General features: G+C 41.5%; 1 protein-coding gene across 2 annotated transcripts in view; it reads left to right on the top strand.

Moving 5' to 3' along the window:
* myh11b (myosin, heavy chain 11b, smooth muscle) overlaps positions 1–20,017 on the top strand; it is a 165,951-nt gene that overhangs the window by 114,550 nt on the left and 31,384 nt on the right. For both annotated transcript variants that reach the window (XM_078559146.1, XM_078559145.1), the window contains 12 exons: positions 1,747–1,920; positions 4,771–4,944; positions 5,559–5,673; positions 8,008–8,198; positions 9,411–9,532; positions 13,053–13,122; positions 13,805–13,965; positions 14,158–14,266; positions 15,690–15,821; positions 16,373–16,579; positions 19,085–19,222; positions 19,842–19,965. In XM_078559146.1, coding sequence (XP_078415272.1) covers positions 1,747–1,920; positions 4,771–4,944; positions 5,559–5,673; positions 8,008–8,198; positions 9,411–9,532; positions 13,053–13,122; positions 13,805–13,965; positions 14,158–14,266; positions 15,690–15,821; positions 16,373–16,579; positions 19,085–19,222; positions 19,842–19,965 — 1,717 coding nt within the window. The remainder of the gene's footprint in view (positions 1–1,746; positions 1,921–4,770; positions 4,945–5,558; positions 5,674–8,007; positions 8,199–9,410; positions 9,533–13,052; positions 13,123–13,804; positions 13,966–14,157; positions 14,267–15,689; positions 15,822–16,372; positions 16,580–19,084; positions 19,223–19,841; positions 19,966–20,017) is intronic.

Here is a 20,017-nt window from a genome sequence, read left to right as displayed (position 1 = left end):
AATCTCACACCTGTGGGGAGTGACAGTTGGTTGGTTGGAGATTATAACATTTAAGGAAGAGAACATATCCAGCCTGGATGCCCAGGAACAGGGGAAGAACCTTGTTGGGAGATATTAATAGTTCACACAGATCAGTTCAAGATGTACAGTGAAAAGCAGCCCATTGGGAGCAGACACAGAGGAAGGTTGGCTCTTTGCAACTGAAGCTCCATGCTGCTAAGAGGAGCCCAGGGAGGGCAGAGGGCGGGGAGTGTGCAGTGATAGCGCTGTGAAGCTGGCTTTTAGTGCAAAGAAAAGCCCAGGAACAGTAGTGTTCTGCTCAGAGTTGCTAAAGAGCTGACATTGTGCTAGCAATTAGGTGCTGGGGTGCAGTCTTGGAAATCCAGTGGGACACAGTCTCAGGAGAAGAGATTGAGCAACTGGGAGGCAAACAGTCTTTGGGGAAGTCCGGGTTGGAGCAGCTGCTGAGGGAAATCAGAAGTTATACCCTTGGAAAAACAGGAGCTGAGATCCCTCATGGGGAAGACAGAGTTTTGAAGAATTTTTGTGACTCATCGACATCTGGGTGGGTTGCTGAGAAAATTTGGGGGACGCTCCTTGGTTGTGTCTGCCATTTAATGTGCAGTTTGTGGTTTGCTCGATCATAGTTTGCCTGTTAATTCATTTTTTCCTCATGTTAAATCTGGATGTTAGAGTATAAGATAGATAATATTGACTGTTTGCTTTGTTAACTTGTGTATAGTAAAATTTCTTCTGTTTAAAACCGTGGAATTTTGTGGCTCGATTCTCTTAGTGAGTAACTGGGATTCCCAATTTCTTCTACTTCAACAAAAAAGGTTACTGGTCCCCAACCAAAGCATGACCATGTTTGGGGATTTCATTTGGGATCGTAATAAAATTTGGGGGTCTGGTCTGGGATTGCAACAGCTGTTACTTTCAAATCTAATCAGTCCCATTTTCCAAATATCTAAGTTAATGCAGCAAACAGCCAACATGCTATTCAAGTTTGTCTTTCCAATTGTAAGACCAGAATGCATTTCCTTGTGTGTGTCTTATCATGAAGATAAATGCTCAATACTCAAAGACAAAAAAAAATCAATTGAGCCAATTATTGGAGATAAATCCCATATCATAAGTTAGAGTTATCCAATATTACTTAATCTTTATGCCATCAGTGGTGTTGAACAGGTTAATTTGTAATTTCCACAGAGCTCCTTGTGATCTATTGCCAGAATGTTGGTGAAAGAATGACAGACATTCCAGAGGAACCTACATAAAAAGCTAAAAACAGCTGTTAATGTTGTTTCTCCACGGCTTTGCCAACATTCTACTGCAGTTACAATGGGAGGTTAGGAGAAGTGCACAGAAACTCTCTCACATTGTAAATGTTTTGGGTGCTGGGAAGAATTTCCAATGGGCATTGAAAACATGTAACCTGCTGATGGGAGTTAATGATCATCAACTGAGTTCTATCAACATTACTACTTGTACAGTAGATTCTCTATTCATATAGTCTTGTATATCTTTAATTTAATGTGTTCTGCAAATGTCGCTATTGTGCTCAATGTAAATGAGAGCTTGTGTATTTGTGATGGATGTTTCACAGTCCCAATTTAATCTGATTTCACAGCTATTGCAATGGAATAACTCTTGTCTCTTCTATAAATAATATCTACATATCCCATGCAATATTAATAACAATGCTGAAATAACTCTTTAACATTGAAACTTCTTTTATCATTATAGGACAATTCCTTTGAGCAGCTCTGCATCAATTACACCAATGAGAAGCTACAGCAGTTGTTCAACCACACCATGTTTATTCTGGAGCAGGAAGAGTACCAGAGAGAGGGCATTGAATGGAACTTCATTGACTTTGGCTTGGATCTACAGCCCTGCATAGAACTGATTGAAAGGGTGGTAAGGAATATAATATCAAAAAAGAACATCAACATCATATAATAAAATAATTACATGCACTGATACTAGCTGTTATTGAGAAGCTGTATATTGGGACTGGATAGATCACAAGGGAATTATGGATGAAATATGCCATTCGGCCCATTTTAATTCATCCATCCAGAGGGATCCCCATTGTTGCATCTGCTTGTTTCTTAAATAATTCCTGTTTTTTTTGCCTCCACTGTTCTATTTCTTTATTTATTCCACTTTTTATGTGAACAACAGTTTCCTGATATAAGTTTTAAAATGATGTTTTATCAGTTTGAATTGGTACCCTTGTGTTCCACTCACATGGTTTAATTAAAAGTAATATTTCCAAGTTTAATGTTTCTATTTCATCAATAAGTTTAGGTCCCTCTCACACATGATCTTTCCATACTGGAAAAACAAGTTTTTCCTCATAATTCAGACCCCTGGCATTTTGGACCAGGATTACAGCTCTTCACTGTACTACCTCCAGTGAATTCAACTCTTTCCTTGTTTCTTGGTGGTTAGAATTGGATTCAAGCTGCAGTCTGATCAAAGCACCATAAAATCTGAACACTGCCACCTCTTAGTTGTGCCCTGTTGATTTGGCTATGTAGTTCAGTATCCTAAGATAAAAGAAAAATCCTTTGGATCCTGGAAATCTGAAATAAGAACAGAAAATGCTGGAAAAACTCAGCAGGTCTGACAGCATCTGTGGAGAGAGGAACAGAGTTAATGTTCTGAGCCCAGAGCTCTGAAGAAGAGCCATATGGACTCGAAACGTCAACTCTGTTTCTCTCTCCACAGATGCTGCCGGACCTGCTGAGTTTTTCCAGCATTTTCTGTTTTTATTTCAGTATCCTGTTGGTTTTGCTGATAGCTGTTCTGCATCAGTTGGCCGTGTTTAGTATTGAGTCTGTTTAGGCTCCTGGTTCTCCTCCAGCTTCCTCTGCAGCTATTTCAACACCATTAATAGAATTTGTGTTATCTACTTTTCTTTGTATGCCCCTGTATTTTACATTTGTCTGTATTACATTTCATCTCCCATTGTTCCATCCATTATCTTTCCCAACTCATTCATTAATTTCTGAACTTCTTCCAGTTCCCTGCTCTCCTTCATTTGGTATCATCTGAAAAATGGACTACGTTGTGCTGAGTTTCTGATTCCACTTAGTATACATAAATTAGAAACAGGCCTGCAGAGCCCACACTCAATACTTCCCCCCATTCTGACATAACTCCTCTAATGAGCATTCATTGTTTCCTGTCCTTCAACCAGCTCATTACCTATTCCCAGGGTTTACTCTGAGTTAATGATCATCAACTGAGTTCTATCAACATTACTACTTGTACAGTAGATTACTCTGAATCCCCACAGTTTTGGGTTTAATTGTGTGGAACTTTGTCAGAAGCCTTATGTAGGTCGAGGTTTACCGCAATCCATCTGGGTTGTAACTTCCTTAAAGAAGTTGGGGTGGTTGATCGGGCAGGATCTTCCCCCTCGAGATCAGTGGTGACTTCTAGAGTTTGGGTCCAGAGAGATGGAGTGAAAATTTCCACAAGTCTCCAGAATGAGCTGAGTACTTTCAGTGTGAACCCAGATATCATTACATACAAATACACTGTGAAAAACCCAACTATTATTTACTACTACTTTGGTGGTTTCACTACAAGATGGTGCAGTAGATGGGTGAGAAATGTTTGTGTTGCTTTTGATATGATAAGGGTTCAGAGTCAGTAATTGAGGTATATGTACATAAAGTTACAAGGCCAGAAAAATCAGCAACACCACAGATCGAGTGCACAGGTCTCTGTGTCCTATTTGCCAATGTGAAAAATGTAACTTTATTTGTAGCCCCTATAATGTCTGACCTAGAAGTTTAATCTTATTCTTATAGTATAGAGAAATAATGAAATAATGGGTTGCAGAACCATTAATTTCTCTTTTGAATAATTGTAATGATTGCAATTTTTAATGCTTATTTCCCTATTTGATTTCCACTTGGCACCGTTTCATGATGACACAGTCAAGAACATGAATCCTGCGTGTAGAAATACAGAAACAAATCCACTCAGGGCAGTAGAATGTCAAAGCACTAATGTATCATCATAACCGCATTTCAGCAGAGAATATTTACATTACAGAAACGAACACAATGCTAGACATTTTATATAAAAGCAAAATAGCCCTTACCACTACCATTATCACTCCCTTTGTCCTTTTGTCCATGACATCTTTGTCAATCCCTCTTTTGTCTCCACCTATCACTGGCCTTCTATCCAGCTTCACTTACTCCACCTCCCCTTTAACAGTATAAATATTCAGGAAGATGGGCGGACAGCGAAATCAGCTGTCCACCCACCGACCTGTCAATGGCCAATTAAGGCCATTGACAGGATAATTAAGCTTGTTAAATGTCCTGCCCGTCCATCCACTGGCGGGATGAAGTTTCATGTCGTTTTTAAAAACTTTAATAAAGTTTATGTGCTTCTTATTAACATGTCCCATCTCGTGTGACATTGTCACATGAGGGGGGCATGTTAATGATTTTAATATTTTTCTATTTTTAAAGATTTTATACTGTCAGTAATCTCCCTGAGACAGGACTTTGCCTCAGGGAGCAGTGAGCTCACTTTGACAGATGGGGAATCCCTCCCCCCATGCACAGGAAGTGCATTATGCTTCCCGTCGTGCAGGCCGCTGGGCGGGCTTTAATTGGCCCGCCCACTCAAAATGGCGGCAGGCCCCGTTTCGGCGGTGGAGTTCAGCTGTCCGCCTGCCCATCAAGTGCAAAATTCTGGCCATTGAGTCTGTTAAGTATTTTTTTTAATGATTTTCAGACTAACCCACCAGGTATTCTGGCTTTGCTCGATGAAGAATGTTGGTTCCCCAAGGCCACAGACAAGTCCTTTGTGGAGAAAGTGGTCCAGGAACTGGGCAACCACACAAAATTTGCCAAACCTAAACAACTGAAGGATAAAGGAGACTTCTGTATTTTTCACTATGCTGGCAAGGTAGGAGCCAAGTCATCAAGATTAAATGTCTATATCTTTTCAAAACCTAACCTGTGGGATGTGTCCGAGTAAATATTGCGCACTATAATAATTGCAATAAATGAATTTTGTAAACAGCCATTACAGACAGGAAGAGGATAAGATGGCTGACCAGAAACTGCTCTAGCTTGACCACTTTCTATTGTCAAAGCCGATGGTACTCATCAAAGCAAGCGGCTTCTTTAAATCCATTTGTACTTTCAGATGTTAAAATGTCGAATTTACATTGAACTTTCCATCATTTTCTTTCTATTTCTCTGGCCTTGACATACCAGTCATTGGGATCATGGTTTGATTGAATTGCCCTCCCATCGGCCCAGTAGAGCCTATTGTTCTGTAAGTGAGCAGAGCTGATATCAGCCTCTTGGATGATTCCCAGGGTTCTGAATCTTTGTTCCAGAGAAAATAAACAAATGTAGAGTCTTTCAAAAAATATATTCTGAGGAACTGTTCAGACAACAATTTTAGTAAGTAGTATGCTTTCTAAAATGTATTAATTAAGGACAGACTGCAGAGTCAAGTAAATATAATGAAACAATGCAAACCCCTAAGGTATTAATGGTCTTTTTCCTCAGGTCCCTTACAATGCTGGAAACTGGCTGACCAAGAATATGGATCCATTAAACGATAATGTCGCCTCACTGCTAAACCAGTCATCTGATAGATATGTAGCGGAACTGTGGCGAGATGGTGAGGACCTTATTGAGAAGGCTGAATTCAGCAGGGATGCATAAACCAGTACTAGCTATTTAAAAATAACTTTCTGGGTGTGTTTTTTGTGCTAATTGAGATGCATAGTGTCAATGCTGGGCTACACAATGCTCCCCATTTCAGACACTTTTACAAAATATACACATTCATTTTAAATAAGAGAAAATAGTCAAAAACTAAAGAACGTTCTTAACTATTTCAACCAATTCTTCACCCTATGACTGCATCAATGTAGGTGGCAGTGGGCCTGTTCCACTGAGAGATCATCAATTCTGTCATTGTAGGAAGCCAGCTGTCCTGATAAGTGAACCAATGAATGACACATTAGGTATTATACAGCTCTGATTAATCTAAAAGGAAAAATACTATTTTAGGATGTACAAGTTCTTATACAAAGCTCCAGTTAACCACATTTGGAATACTGTGTTCATTTCTGGGCACCATATCTTAGCAAGGATATATTGGCTTTGGAGGAGGGCAACGTAGAACATACCAGAATGGTACCTAGACTCCAAGAGTTAAATTACACAAAGGGATTACGCAAATAAGTTTGTGCCTTCTAGAATTTCAAAGATTAACAGGTGATTTGATTAAAACAAAAAGCTAAAAGCTACTGCGGATGCTGGAAATCCAAAACAAAACAAAAACAGAATTACCTGGAAAAACTCAGCAGGTCTGGCAGCATCGGTGGAGAAGAAATCAGTTAACGTTTCGAGCCTTCACGGCCCTTCGGCAGAACTGAAGCATAGTTAGGAGGGGTGAAATATAAGCTGGTTTAAGGTGGGGGGGAGCGGGGGGGGGAGAGAGAAGTTGAGGGTGTGGTGATTTGATTAATGGTTTCAAGATACGGAAACTGAGGGGGTAGATTGAGAGAAACTGTTTCCACTGGTTGGGGTGTTTAGGACTGGGGACATGGCCTAAAAATGATTGCTAAACCTTTCAGCGGTGAAGCTAGAAAATACTTCTGCATGCAAAGACCGACAGAGGTTTGGAACCTTCTCCCAAAAATGCCACTTGATGCTAGCTCAATCATTAATTTTAAATCTGAGATTGACAGATTTTTGTTAACCCAAGTTTTTCAACCGGGATGGGAGGAGTGCACATACGATCCAGCCCCTTTACTCTGCAGGACATACCATTAAGTTAAAAGTTTAATTTTCTCACCAAAATAGCCAATCGTCTATTTCCCCGATTGGTGCCCAGAATAAAAGAGTCTTCAACCAGGCTTCTTTCAATAACCTCAGAACAATTGTTCATTACAAACAAAACTTATTTTTAACAAGTTGCAAGTACTAGTTAACACACAATTGTAATCAGGAAGTATAACTATCTATCTCCTCCTAAAGATATTACCCCAGCACACACACACAGACAGACAAACACACGCAGACAAACAAAGGACAAATATCTCTGCAGAAATGGGCTTTAAGAGGATAGGCGGAATAAAATAAAGGATAAAGTTTGCAGGGTCTCGATGCTGTTGACCTGGGTTTCTGTCATGTGACGATGGGCTGCTGGTCCCGATGGATATCTGGAAGTTCTCACCAACTGGTCTTGACTTTGCAGGTCCAAATGCAGACCAGTTACACTCAAAGGAGGGTTCTCCGGCCACAGGTTGATAGCCACACACAATTTTAGGCAAGGTAGAGAGAGAGAGAGGGGGAGAGCCAGTTAGGGTAGCCTCCTTTCCTCAGCTTGTTCCCCAATAAGACTGCCTTCAAAACCAGCAGGTTCACAACTTAAGTCTTTTTCTCTCTCCCATGTGATTTCCAGCAAGTGACTTTTCTTTTGTTTTTTTCTCCATCAATTACAGTGATTGCTGTTCAAAACAGACAATCTGATCTTCCTCAAGTACCATAAAGGTCAGGTGATTTCTTGGAAGAGGCCTGATTGTTCTGTTCCAAGGTGAACTTATGACCTTTTTTAAAAAAAAAATCCCAGGGCAGCATCCAAATGTACAGATCATGCCATGTCCTTCCATTTTGTGAAATAAGAATTCAGTCTTGAGATACATGGTTCCAACACAAGTTACTAAGGGATTATGGAGTGTAGGAGGTATTGTGGGGCAGTGGGTAGAAGCTCCGGGTTCAAGTCCCACACCAGAACTTGTTGGCCATGGAAGGAGTGTTCATGATGTGGTTCAGCAGACTGACAATCAGCCCTTCCATCACCTTCCCACTATTCCCCAAAGGGTGTGTGTGATAAACGGCCTCCTCATGTTTGATACTTTCTTCAACAACACCCCAAACTCTGCATTCATTTAACACGTCCACACACTATCAAAACTGACTATATCTACTTTACATTTTAAAGTGGACCGTATTGTTGGATTGGACCAAGTAGCTAAGATGAGTGAAAGTATCCAGGGTGCCTCAAAAACCAAGAAAGGCATGTTCCGCACCGTGGGACAGTTATACAAGGAGCAGCTCGGCAAACTCATGACAACGCTCCGGAACACCAGCCCCAATTTTGTGCGCTGTATCATTCCAAACCACGAAAAGAGGGTAAGATGATATGATTCACTCTCCACTTTATCGAGAATGTTCGTAGCATGGAACAGCTGCAAGTTTGTACAGGAGGATTCCGAAATGACAAGAGAAGTCGCATAGCAGATGTCAGATTGTTATATTGTCCGTAAAGAGCTGGGAATGAATTGTTTTGTGACTGTCTATCCCGAGGTGCCACGTTTACTGTCACACTGCAGTCCTGTGCCGAGTAACATTCTATTAGCCTATCAGTCTACCAGCCACGTAGCGAGAAGCAAGGAATACACTCTATGGAGGCACTCATTTTGAGTCTAAAGTGTGGTTATTTCCAACTTATGGGAACCAGAAGACATCACAGCAGATATCAACAGCTGATATTGTTTCTTTTTAGTGTAGAATGTCCGCAGTAAGCTAAAAGCTCATTAAGAAAGGGACCTGAATGTGTGGGTTTGGCAAACTACAGATAGCTAAATGGTCTACCATCATAATCAAATCACAATGTTTCCTCGTGAACATGTGTATTTCTATCATTACACTGAAGGAAACAGGATTAATCATGTGCAATTGAGTAAGGGGCAGTTAAAAGTTAAGGGAACTAATTAATAAAATAGAAACAGGAAGGTGAATTGATTAGAACTCTATTGTGCAATATTAGTACAAACATATTAACATGCCGATATGAAATTTCTGTTCCTGCTTACTTGACATAAGCATTAAGTTAATTTTAAATCGATTTACATTTTAACTAAAACAGGAAACAGAACACAAGGTTAATAGCTTCATTAACACAGTGAATCGATGAATTTCTTACAAATGCACTGACATGTTCAATGCACAAGTCAAAAATACAAAAAGGACATGTAAATGTTTATAACGTAGAGGTAATGACAGACAGGAAAAGACCTGTGGGCCATCCAGCGAGTTCCACACAAGCTCCTACACTCCGCTGAGTTTAACTAATAATCCAGCGAGCTCCACACAAGCTCCTACACTCCGCTGAGTTTAACTAATAATCCAGCGAGCTCCACACAAGCTCCTACACTCCGCTGAGTTTAACTAATAATCCAGCGAGCTCTACACAAGCTCCTACACTCCACTGAGTTTAACTAATAATCCAGCGAGTTCCACACAAGCTCCTATACTCCGCTGAGTTTAACTAATAATCCAGCGAGTTCCACACAAGCTCCCACACTCCGCTGAGTGTAACTAACCAGGACTTTGCTTTAACAGGCTGGCAAACTTGATGCGCACCTGGTTCTAGAGCAGCTCCGGTGCAATGGTGTTTTGGAAGGAATCCGGATCTGCCGCCAAGGATTCCCGAATAGGATTATCTTCCAGGAATTCCGCCAAAGGTAAGTAAAAAATTGTTGGTTGCTAGACCAGTAGTTGATGTTCTCAATGTCAGTTTTCTTACCCAAACAATCACTACAGAGGGCTGAATGAACAGACTCAACCTAGCCAAAAACCCCATTCTTAATACTGGTGATGGGCCGCTCAATGCATAATAACTTAATTCAAAATGTAAAATTTTTTAGTTTTACCTGACCTATGTAATGAGAAAATAAAGTTAAAGAGTGTGTCTGAAGGTTAATTATTAAAAGGACAATAAGTGGTTGTTGATGATAAAAGGAATTCCCCATTAAAGTGGTGTTTTTATTTTAAGAAGTGACAAGGTGAAAATGTATTCCTTAGATCCATAAACATTAACTCCTCCCTTCCTCTACAGCCACCCCATTTAATGATTTTTAAAATTCTTTCACGGGAGGTGGGCTTCACTGGCTGGGCCAGCATTTATTGCCCATCCCTAGTTGCCCCTTGAGAAGGTGGTGGTGAGCTGCCATCTTGAACCGCTGCAGTCCATGTGGTGTAGGTACACCCACAGTGCTGTTAGGGAGGGAGTTCCAGGATCATGACCCAGTGACAGTGAAGGAACGGCGATAAACTTCCAATTCAGGATGGTGAGTGACTTGGAGGGGGACTTGCAGGTGGTGGTGCTCCTGTGTGCCTGCTGCCCTTGTTCTTCTAGGTGGTAGAGGTCATGGGTTTGGAGTGTGCTGTTGAAGGAGCCCTGGTGAATTGCTGTAGTGAATCTTGTAGATGGTACTCAATGATGCCACTGTGCATCAGTGGTGGAGGGAGTGAGTGAATGTTTAAGTTGGTGGATGGGGTGCCAATTAAGTGAACCATTTGTCTTGGATGGTGTCAAGCTTCTTGAGTGTTGTTGGAGTCGCACTCATCCAGGCAACTGGAGAGTATTCTATCACACTCCTGATTTGTGCCTTGTAGATGATGGACAGGCTTTGGGGAGTCAGGAGATGAGTTACTTGCCACAGAATCCCCAGCCTCTGACCTGCTCTTGTAGCCACAGTATTTATATGGCTGGTCCAGTTCAGTTTTTGGTTAATGGAAATCCCCCAGGATGTCGATAGTGGGGGATTCAGCGATGGTAATGCCTTTGAATATCATGGGGAGATGGTTAGATTCTCTCTTGTTGGAGATGGTCATTGCCTGGTACTTGTGTGGCGCGAATGTTACTTGCCACTTGTCAGCCCAAGCCTGGATATTGTCCAGGTCTTGCTGCATTTGGACATGGGCGGCTTCAGTATCTGAGGAGTCGCGAATGGTGCTGAACATTGTGCAATCATCAGCGAACATCCCCGCTTCTGACTTTATGATGGAAGGAAGGTCATTGATGAAACAGCTGAAGATGGTTGGGCCTAGGACGCTACCCCTGAGGAACTCCTGCAGTGATGCCCCGAGACTGAGATGATTGGCCTCCAACAACCATCTTCCGTTGTGCCGGGTATGACTCCAAACAATATAATTTTCCCCCGATTCACATTGACTTCAATTTTGCCAGGGCTCCTTGATGCCGCACTAGGTCAAAAGGTGCTTTGATGTTCTCTCCTCACCTCTTGAGTTCAGCTCTTTTGTCCTGTTTGGACCAAGACTGTAATGAGGTCAGGAGTTGAGTGGCCCTGGCGGAATCCAAACCAAACGACAGTGAGCAGGTTACTGATGTGTAAGTACTGCTTGATAGCACTGTCAATGTTCGCATTTTGCTGATGATCGACAGGAGGCTGATGGGGCAGTAAATCGCCAGATTGGGTTTGTCCTGCTTTTTATGGATAGGACATACGTGGGCAATTTTCCACATTATTGGGTAGGTGCCAGTGTTGTAGCTGCACTGGATCAGCTTGGTTAAGGGTGCGGCTAGTTCTGGAGCACAAGTCTTCAGTACTATTGCCTGGAATATCATCAGGGCCCATAGCCTTTGCAGTATCCAGAGCCTTCAGCTATTTCTTGATATCACGTAGAGTGAATCGAATTGGCTGAAGTCTGGTATCTGTGATGCTGGGGACCTCCGGAAGAGGTGAGAGGTGAAATGGATCATCCACTCGGCACTTCTGGCTGCAGATTGTCTGTTTGTCTGTTAACATAAATATTGTCTAGAACGTACAGTGTACTTTTGTTTCTCTGGAATATCATTTTGCTTTGTTCACAATGAAATGTATAGCTCCTTTTAAAAAGAAATACCTGTAATAATTATGGAGCCGTTCTTAAGTTGATGATCAGGTTGGTAGTCATGTGAAGTAATAATAAATTCCTACATTCACACTACCATTGTTATATACACATTATTTACATTTCATACAACCAGACAGTACAAGAGGAGGCCATTCAACCTATTGTGTCTGTGTCAGCTCTTTAGAAGAGGTATCCAATTAATCCCAACCCCCTGCTCATTCCCCAAAGCCTGTGAAATCTTTCCTTTTCAAATACAAATCAAATCTCCTTTTACAAGTTACCAGTTTAACCCCAGTGGCGGGAAAGCTTTTAGAAACTTTAATCTGAGACAAAGTTAACAGTCACCTGGACTAATACGGATTAATTAAGGACAGCCAGCGTGCATTTGTTAAAAGCAAATCATCTTTAACAAACTTGATTGATTTTTTTTGATGAGGTAACAGAGAGAGTTGATGAAGGTAATGTAGTTGATGTAATGTACATGGACTTCCAAAAGGCATTTGATAAAGTGCCACATAACAGGCTTGTCAGCAAAGTTGAAGGCCATAGAATAGTGGCAGCATGTTGTCTGAGTGACAGGAAACAGAGAGTACTGATAAACGGTTATTTTTCCGACTGGAGGAAGGCATATAGTGTTGTCCCCCGGGGGTCAGTATTAGGTCAACTGCTTCTCTTGCTCAGTACTAATGACCTACACTTAGGTGTGCAGGGCAAAATTTCAAAATGTGAAGATGACACAAAAGTTTGTATCATAAGACCATAAGACGTAGGAGCAGAAATTAGACCATTCGGCCCATCGAGTCTGCTCCGCCATTCAATCATGGCTGATAAGTTTCTCAACCCATTCTCCCGCCTTCTCCCCATAACCTTTGACCCCCTTACCAATCAAGAACCTATCTATCTCGGTCTTAAATACACTCAATGACCTGGCCTCCACAGCCTTCTGTGGCAATGAATTCCATAGATTCACCACTCTCTGGCTAAAGAAGTTTCTCCTCATCTCTGTTCTAAAAGGTCTTCCCTTTACTCTGAGGCTGTGCCCTTGGGTCCTAGTCTCTCCTACTAATGGAAACATCTTCCCCACGTCCACTCTATCCAGGCCTTTCAGTATTCTGTAAGTTTCAATCAGATCTCCCCTCATCCTTCTAAACTCCATCGAGTATAGACCCAGAGTCCTCAAACGTTCCTCATATGTTATATGTATCATTCATAAGTTATAGGGTTTCTGCAACCAATGCCTCATATTAATGAGAAATTCCTGTGCAGGATCCATTTACATTGCCTTATCATTAAACTTAGACTGGATAAATAGACTGAATTATAAATCTATAATGTTTCTTCTAGATATGAAATCCTAACTCCAGGTGCCATTCCAAAAGGGTTCATGGATGGAAAACAGGCCTGTGTGCTTATGGTACGTAATGTAATGAACTGAGAGAAACAAGAGCTGCACAGATTGAGCTGAAATTTCCACTCCACGACTAGGTGATTTCAGGCAGTAGCCAAATAGTTGAAGCTAGATATTTACTGAGGAGCCATTTACCACCAATTCCTGCATCTTTCTTTGGAAATGATGAAAAGTTGAACATGCCCAAAAATACTTGAGTGGGTGCACTCGAAGGGTACGTTCATATCAGTTACACAACACCTGATGCATTTTCGCAGTTAATGCCGTTAATGCATTAACACTGGGCATCAGGAACACCTTTACCATTTTTGGATTGGAAAATTAAAGCCATTATAGTTGACAAACATTTTCAGTTTGTGCTGAGTCTTCCACATTAATTAACTTGCAACAAAAAAATAGTTTATTTCAACTAAACATAAAGCGCTAATTATTAGATGAATGTGCTGGATATTCACACTGACCAAAGCAGCAATTGGGTGATAAATACATAAAGCAGGGAAACAGCATCTTCTTCTTGTAATCTCCATATTCTTACTTACATTGTGCATTTGCAGCTAACCAAATAAACCTTAACAGCATGGTTTAGTGCTGATCCCACCAGCATCTTTAGCAAAAAAGATATTTACTTTCTTTTGGTTAGTAAATGGAAATTCCGAATTGCAATTAAAAAGTATTGTGACTATTTTAGATCAAAGCCCTGGAACTAGATTCTAACCTGTTCAGGATTGGACAAAGTAAGATCTTCTTCCGGACTGGTGTGCTGGCTCATTTGGAAGAGGAGAGAGACCTGAAAATTACAGATGTCATCATTTCTTTCCAAGCTCGAAGCAGAGGCTACCTGGCCAGAAAGTGAGCACTTCATAAAAACAGATTTTACTGCACCAGTACCTGCCCTAACACTTTGAAACGCGCTCAATGTTAATCTGATAAAAGTTAGCCCAGTATTTTTTGTACGGAAACTGGATTGTGCACCGTCAGTTTTCTGATATGTTGTCCTGAGGTGTGGGTGCAGAATGCTGATAATTCTCTGACTGGTTTCAGGGCCTTTGCCAAACGGCAGCAGCAGCTGACCGCTATGAAAGTAATTCAGAGAAATTGCGCTGCTTACCTCAAACTGCGGAACTGGCAATGGTGGAGACTCTTCACTAAGGTTAGTTCAAAATAACTTTCACCTGCTTGTTAATCTCTTAAAGGATCGTGTATATTTTTTTATGTTCCACAAGAGGTCACCGTGAGTATGAAGTGAAGAAACCCCCCTCGATAATAACATCAGCTTCGTGACAAACATAAACTGACGGAGGAAAGAAAATTTATCCCTTTAATAATCCTTAAAAAATACATTGTAACTGCATTCTTTCAATCTGTTTGTGGGTTTAGAGTTATATGATATGGATGATGACAAATAGTAAGAGAATATTTGTTTACCTATAAAAGACCAAAAAGAAGCTTCTGCCTTTGGTCATCCCATCTGATCAGCACAAACTTATTGACCATAAAAATATATCTTTACAAAAACCCATCACTGTGATATCTCACTATTGTTAGGCAATGAAAATACCCAGGGCAGTGGCTATTTACATCACAAAATGTTTATTTTTGCACAATTCATCGCATTTACATTCCTCCATAAATGTATTCAAACTAAATTTGAATTAATATCTACTTGTCCATGGCTTGTGCATCAGCTTTAAGATTATGGTACAGTACCTACCCATTGCCTTAATCAATAGTTACACTGAAACGTTTGAGCTGAGGTTCTGTCTCTCAGTCGGTCTTCTATGATTTCTCTGGCCAGAGTTTTATGTCCCGCGGGCAGGCACGAGCTTGACCCCTTCCGGTCGCGAGACGACATCGGGCAAGTGTCCCGGCATCATCGCGCACTTGCACGATATCGCACTCGGCAGGCACACATGGCAGTCGTAGCGCGCCCGCTGACAATTAAGTGGGCAATCAAGCCCATTAAGGAGGCAATTGAAAGTGATTTTTCGTGGCCCGTCCACTTTTCCGATTGGCGGACGGGCCAATCGGCCTTTACATTTTTGCTTAAACCCTGACCCAGGACGTGGTGAAATCTCCGTGGGGAAATAAAAAGAGATATCTGGGGGCTGTTCTATTTTTATGAGGTTTGCTTTCAGGTGCTGGATTGTGCTGCATGGACATATTTTGCAGCATTTTTGTTGTTTCGTTTATTCTGTGGAGGTCGGCAGCTCCCCTGGGGCAGCTGTCTACCTTCAGGGGGCTGAGTAGAAGCCTCACCCACACCCGCGGTGAGGTCGGTGCCCACACTCTTCCCGCCCCCACCAGCAGCGCTGAGCCTTTCTCAGTGTGTGTTTCACACTGGCCGTTAATTGTCCAGCCAGCGTGAAATTGCAGTTGGGGGCCAATCACGCTCAGGGGGCCCTTTTCCCATCAGCTCCCGGGCCCACTGATCGCACACGCCCGACAAACGAAAGATTCAGGCCTCGAGTGGGTCATGAGATGCCTGGGACATTCTTGTGGTAAATAGCGAGGAGCCCTCTGGAGAGTAGAACTTTCTGATCAGTGATGCTCTAATGTCCACTTTCTGGGTGCAGGTTAAGCCATTGCTACAGGTCTCACGTCAGGAGGAGGAGATGCAACTGAAAGATGATGAGTTGCAGAGAACCAAAGAAAAGCAACAGAAGGCAGAACTTAATCTTTCAGAACTTGAAAGGAAACACAATCAGGTAAAATCAGAGCACGACATGTATCTATTCCACTATAACATCCTATTTCAAAAGCGTTCACCCAGTAACATTAAGCCAAACTGTAAGTAAACGTGCATTTTAGTTGGCTTAATGATCATTAAGATCTGAACAAGTGGGAGAGGAAGGATTTCAACTGACCCAGTAAAGAGTAAATAATGTTTTTTTGTGTTATTTTTCCTTTTGAAATATCTCCAATAATTAAAGTTTTTTGACTTACATATGTTTACTGTTCATATTATTTTATGAAACACTTCACGATGTATATTTATGATTGACTGAAGAGAATTGTGTTAAATTTTAGATGTGTTCTGGAATACAGCTGTGCAAGGGATGATTAAATAATGTTTCTTATTTTGCTAATAGGCTATTCCAGCTCTTAGGTAGTGTAACATCGTGCACTCCCCCATGAAGTAAATACCAGTGTGCATTTATTATAAACTTCACCGCTCGTGTTCATCATTTTCTTCCAGTGTTGAGAGTTGGTTCGCAATAACATCCTCACAATGTTTATCTCCTTTCCGTGCCGTCAGATAGTGGAGGAGAAGTGTTCCCTGCAGGAGCAGCTGCAGGCTGAGACTGAGTTATACGCTGAGGCTGAAGAAATGAGAGTCCGCTTAGAATCGAAGAAGCAAGAGCTAGAGGAGATCCTCCATGAGATGGAGGCGAGAATAGAGGAAGAGGAGGATCGAAACCAGCAAATGCTAACTGAAAAGAAGAAAATGCAGACCCAAATCCTGGTAAATGAATAACTGCACAGAGGAGAACTTAAATTGGAAATGCTTCCCCGTGGATAATTTGATTTCTTTACATTTTATTATTTTATTCCCTCCTTAAGAACCCCTCAATTGCATTCTCCACAGTTACAACTTCAAATGAAATGTTATTGTCAGTGTTGAGCAGAATGCACCAGTCACCTTGTGACTTCCACTGTCATCCTCCTCATCTTCCTTGTGAGATTCTTCTTATGGACAAGCAAGTGATTGTTTATTAATAGCTGGTTGATGGCAAAAGTTAGTATATTTGATTATTTCATGAGGACTCTTTGCTTACTCCTGTATTATTACACTAAACATCTACCACTAGAAGCATTAGGGAAGGATCTAAGTGAGCTAATACTTGGGAATAGAGAAATGGCAGAGAAGCTAAATGATTACTTTGTGTCTGTTTTCACTGAGGAATATTCAAGAAATCTCCTAGAATTAGAGATCCAAGGGACTAGGGAGAATGAGGAATTGAAGGAAATTAGTATTTGTGAAAAGGTTGTATTGGGGAAATTAATGGGACTGAAGGTTGATAAGTCCCCGGAACCTGACATTATACATCCCAGAGTGTTGAGAGAGGTAGCTATGGAGATAGTGGATGCATTGGTGATCATCCTCCAAAATTCTATAGATTCTGGAATGGTTCCTGCAGATTGGAAAGTAGCAAATGTCACTCCATTATTAAAGAAGGGAGAGAGAGAGAAAACAGGGAACTACAGACCTGTTAGCCTTACATCAATAGTAGGGAAAATGCTGGAATCTGTTATTAAGGATGTGATAAATGGACGCTTGGATAATAATGATCTGATCGGGCACAGTCAATATGGATTTATGAATGGGAAATCATTTTTGATGAACCTATTGGAGTTTTTTGAGGATGTTACTAACATAATTGATAAAGGGAAGTTGGTGGACATAGTGTACTTGGATTTTCAGAAGGTTTTCGATGTAGTCCCCCACAGGAAAATTAAACCACATGGGATAGCGGGCAGTATACTGGCATGGATTAAGGATTGGCCAACTGGCAGAATACAGAAAGTAGGAATAAATTCTCGCTTTGGCAGGCTGTGACTAGTGGGCTACCGCCAAGGATCAGTACTTGGGCTCAAACCCTTCACAATATATATCAATGATTTGGATTTGGGGACCAAATGTAATATTTCCAATTTCATGGATGACACAGAGCTGGGTGGGAATGTGTGTTGTGAGAAAGATACAAAGCGGCTTCAAGGAGATTTGAACAGACTTAGCGTGCGGGCAAGAACATGGCAGATGGAACATAATGTGGAAAAATGTGAGGTTAACCACTTGGGTAGGAGGAACGGATATGCAGAGTATTTCCTAAATGGTGAGAGATTAGAAAGTGTAGATGTACAGAGGGACCTGGGAGTCCTCATTAATAAGTCATTGAAAACTAACATGCAGGTGCAGCCAGCAATTAGGAAGGCGAATGGTTTGTTGGCCTTCATAGCAAGAGGACTTGAGTACAGGAGTGGCAAAGTCTTGCTTCAATTGTATAGAAGCTTGGTTAGACCGCAGCTGGAGCACTGTGTGCAGTTTTGGTCCCCTTATCTCAGAAAGGATATTATTGCCATAGAGGGATTTCAACAAAGGTTCACCAGACTTGTTCCCGGGGATAGCGGGACTGTCCTATGAATAAAGACTGGGGAAACTGAGCCTGTATTCTCTAGAGTTTCAAAGAATGAGAGGTGATCTCATTGAAACCTACAAAATATTTAAAGGGATAGACAGGGTAGATGCAAGTAAGATGTTTCCTCCGGTTGGGGAGTCTAGAACCAGGGGACACAATTTCAAAATAAGTGGGAAGCCACTTAAAACCATAGAACCATAGAAAAGTTACAGCACATAAGGAGGCCATTTGGCCCATCTTGTCCATGCCAGCCCGAGGACACTCAGGTACCCTTTCTAATCCCACCTTGCTGCACCCGGCCCATAGCCCTGCAGCTTACAGCACTTAAGGTGCAGATCCGGGTACTTTTTAAAAGAGTTTAGAGTTTCTGCCTCTACCACCAACTTGGGCAGTGAATTCCAGACACCCATTACCCTGATGAGGAGAATTTGTTTTTACTCAGAGGGTTGTGAGTCTTTGGGATTCTCTACCCTAGAGGGCCGTGGAAGCTCAGTCGTTGAGTATGTTTAAAGTAGAGAAATACCAGTGACATAAAGGGATATGGGGATAGTGTGGGAAAAAGGCATTGAAGTGGATGATCAGCCATGGTCATATTGATTGGCAGAGCAGGCTCGATGGGCTGAATGGCCTACTCCTGCTCCTATGTTCCTTCTGACAATGGCCGATTCTGTAGATTACAAATGTATGTTTTTTGAAGTTTGAGTGCAAATTTAAGTAACCATTGAGAGGGCCTATTTTGGGTTTTAGCCCTTTTTTTTAAGTTTGCAGGCAGAATTATGAAAATTGTTCTCATGCAAACATCTCCCAACAAAGTACATTTTCTTTAAAAGGACCTGGAGGAACAGCTGGATGAGGAGGAGGCTGCACGACAGAAGCTGCAACTGGAGAAAGTGACCCTCGAGGCCAAACTTAAGAAGATGGATGACGACATCATAATCCTGGAAGACCAAAATATCAAGTTTGTAAAGGTCAGTGCCTTGCCAGGTTTACGGAATTTCTGCAGCACCTCTGAGCTTACATATCACTTCAACAGCTACAAAGGGAGCAGTTTTAACCTAGCCTGCCCACTAGAAATCTGATAGGATTGGGCGCAATGCTCATTTTACATACCGTCTGATTCACTCTCCATTGAAGTCAACAGGCAGTAATGTCAGGCAAGGTGTCAAACCAACATTCCACTCAATCCCATGGGTTTCCCTCCTCATGAGTCAGGTTATAAGTCTCAATTAGCTGGATCCGACTGAGACATTGTATGAGCTGTGGTTTGGTATATGTGGTAGTGACAGGGACAAATTACAGGGCTCAATACTGTTTCTGTTCTCTCAAAGTCTCAATTTACTCTAAGTTTTCTCAGTTGTAAAAGTGTAAGAGTGGGATTTAACCATGGGGTTCATGTGAAGTTAAAGCACAGGCACAGATATGGGCCAATTGCCTGTTTCCATACTGGGACATTCTGACATTCTGCTGTAAGACTCTTCAATGAATCATCATGGCTTGAGGAAATCTTCAGTAGCATGTGCACAGCACGTAGAAATACGCTCGTGTAGTCATGGATTTAACACAATCACAATTCTATACCCATAACAGGAGAAGAAAATTCTCGAGGAGAGAATAGCTGACTTTACCACCAATCTCGCAGAAGAGGAGGAAAAGGCAAAGAACCTGACAAAACTGAAGAATAAACATGAATCTATGATTTCAGAACTAGAAGGTAAATGGAGTTCATTTACTTATCATGACCAGTAATTTTACTGAAATATTAA

This window comes from Cetorhinus maximus, chromosome 15 (genome assembly GCF_964194155.1).
Source record: "Cetorhinus maximus chromosome 15, sCetMax3.hap1.1, whole genome shotgun sequence".
In the NCBI taxonomy this organism is placed as follows: Eukaryota; Metazoa; Chordata; class Chondrichthyes; order Lamniformes; family Cetorhinidae; genus Cetorhinus; species Cetorhinus maximus.
This window is presented reverse-complemented; position numbering and strand designations above follow the sequence as displayed.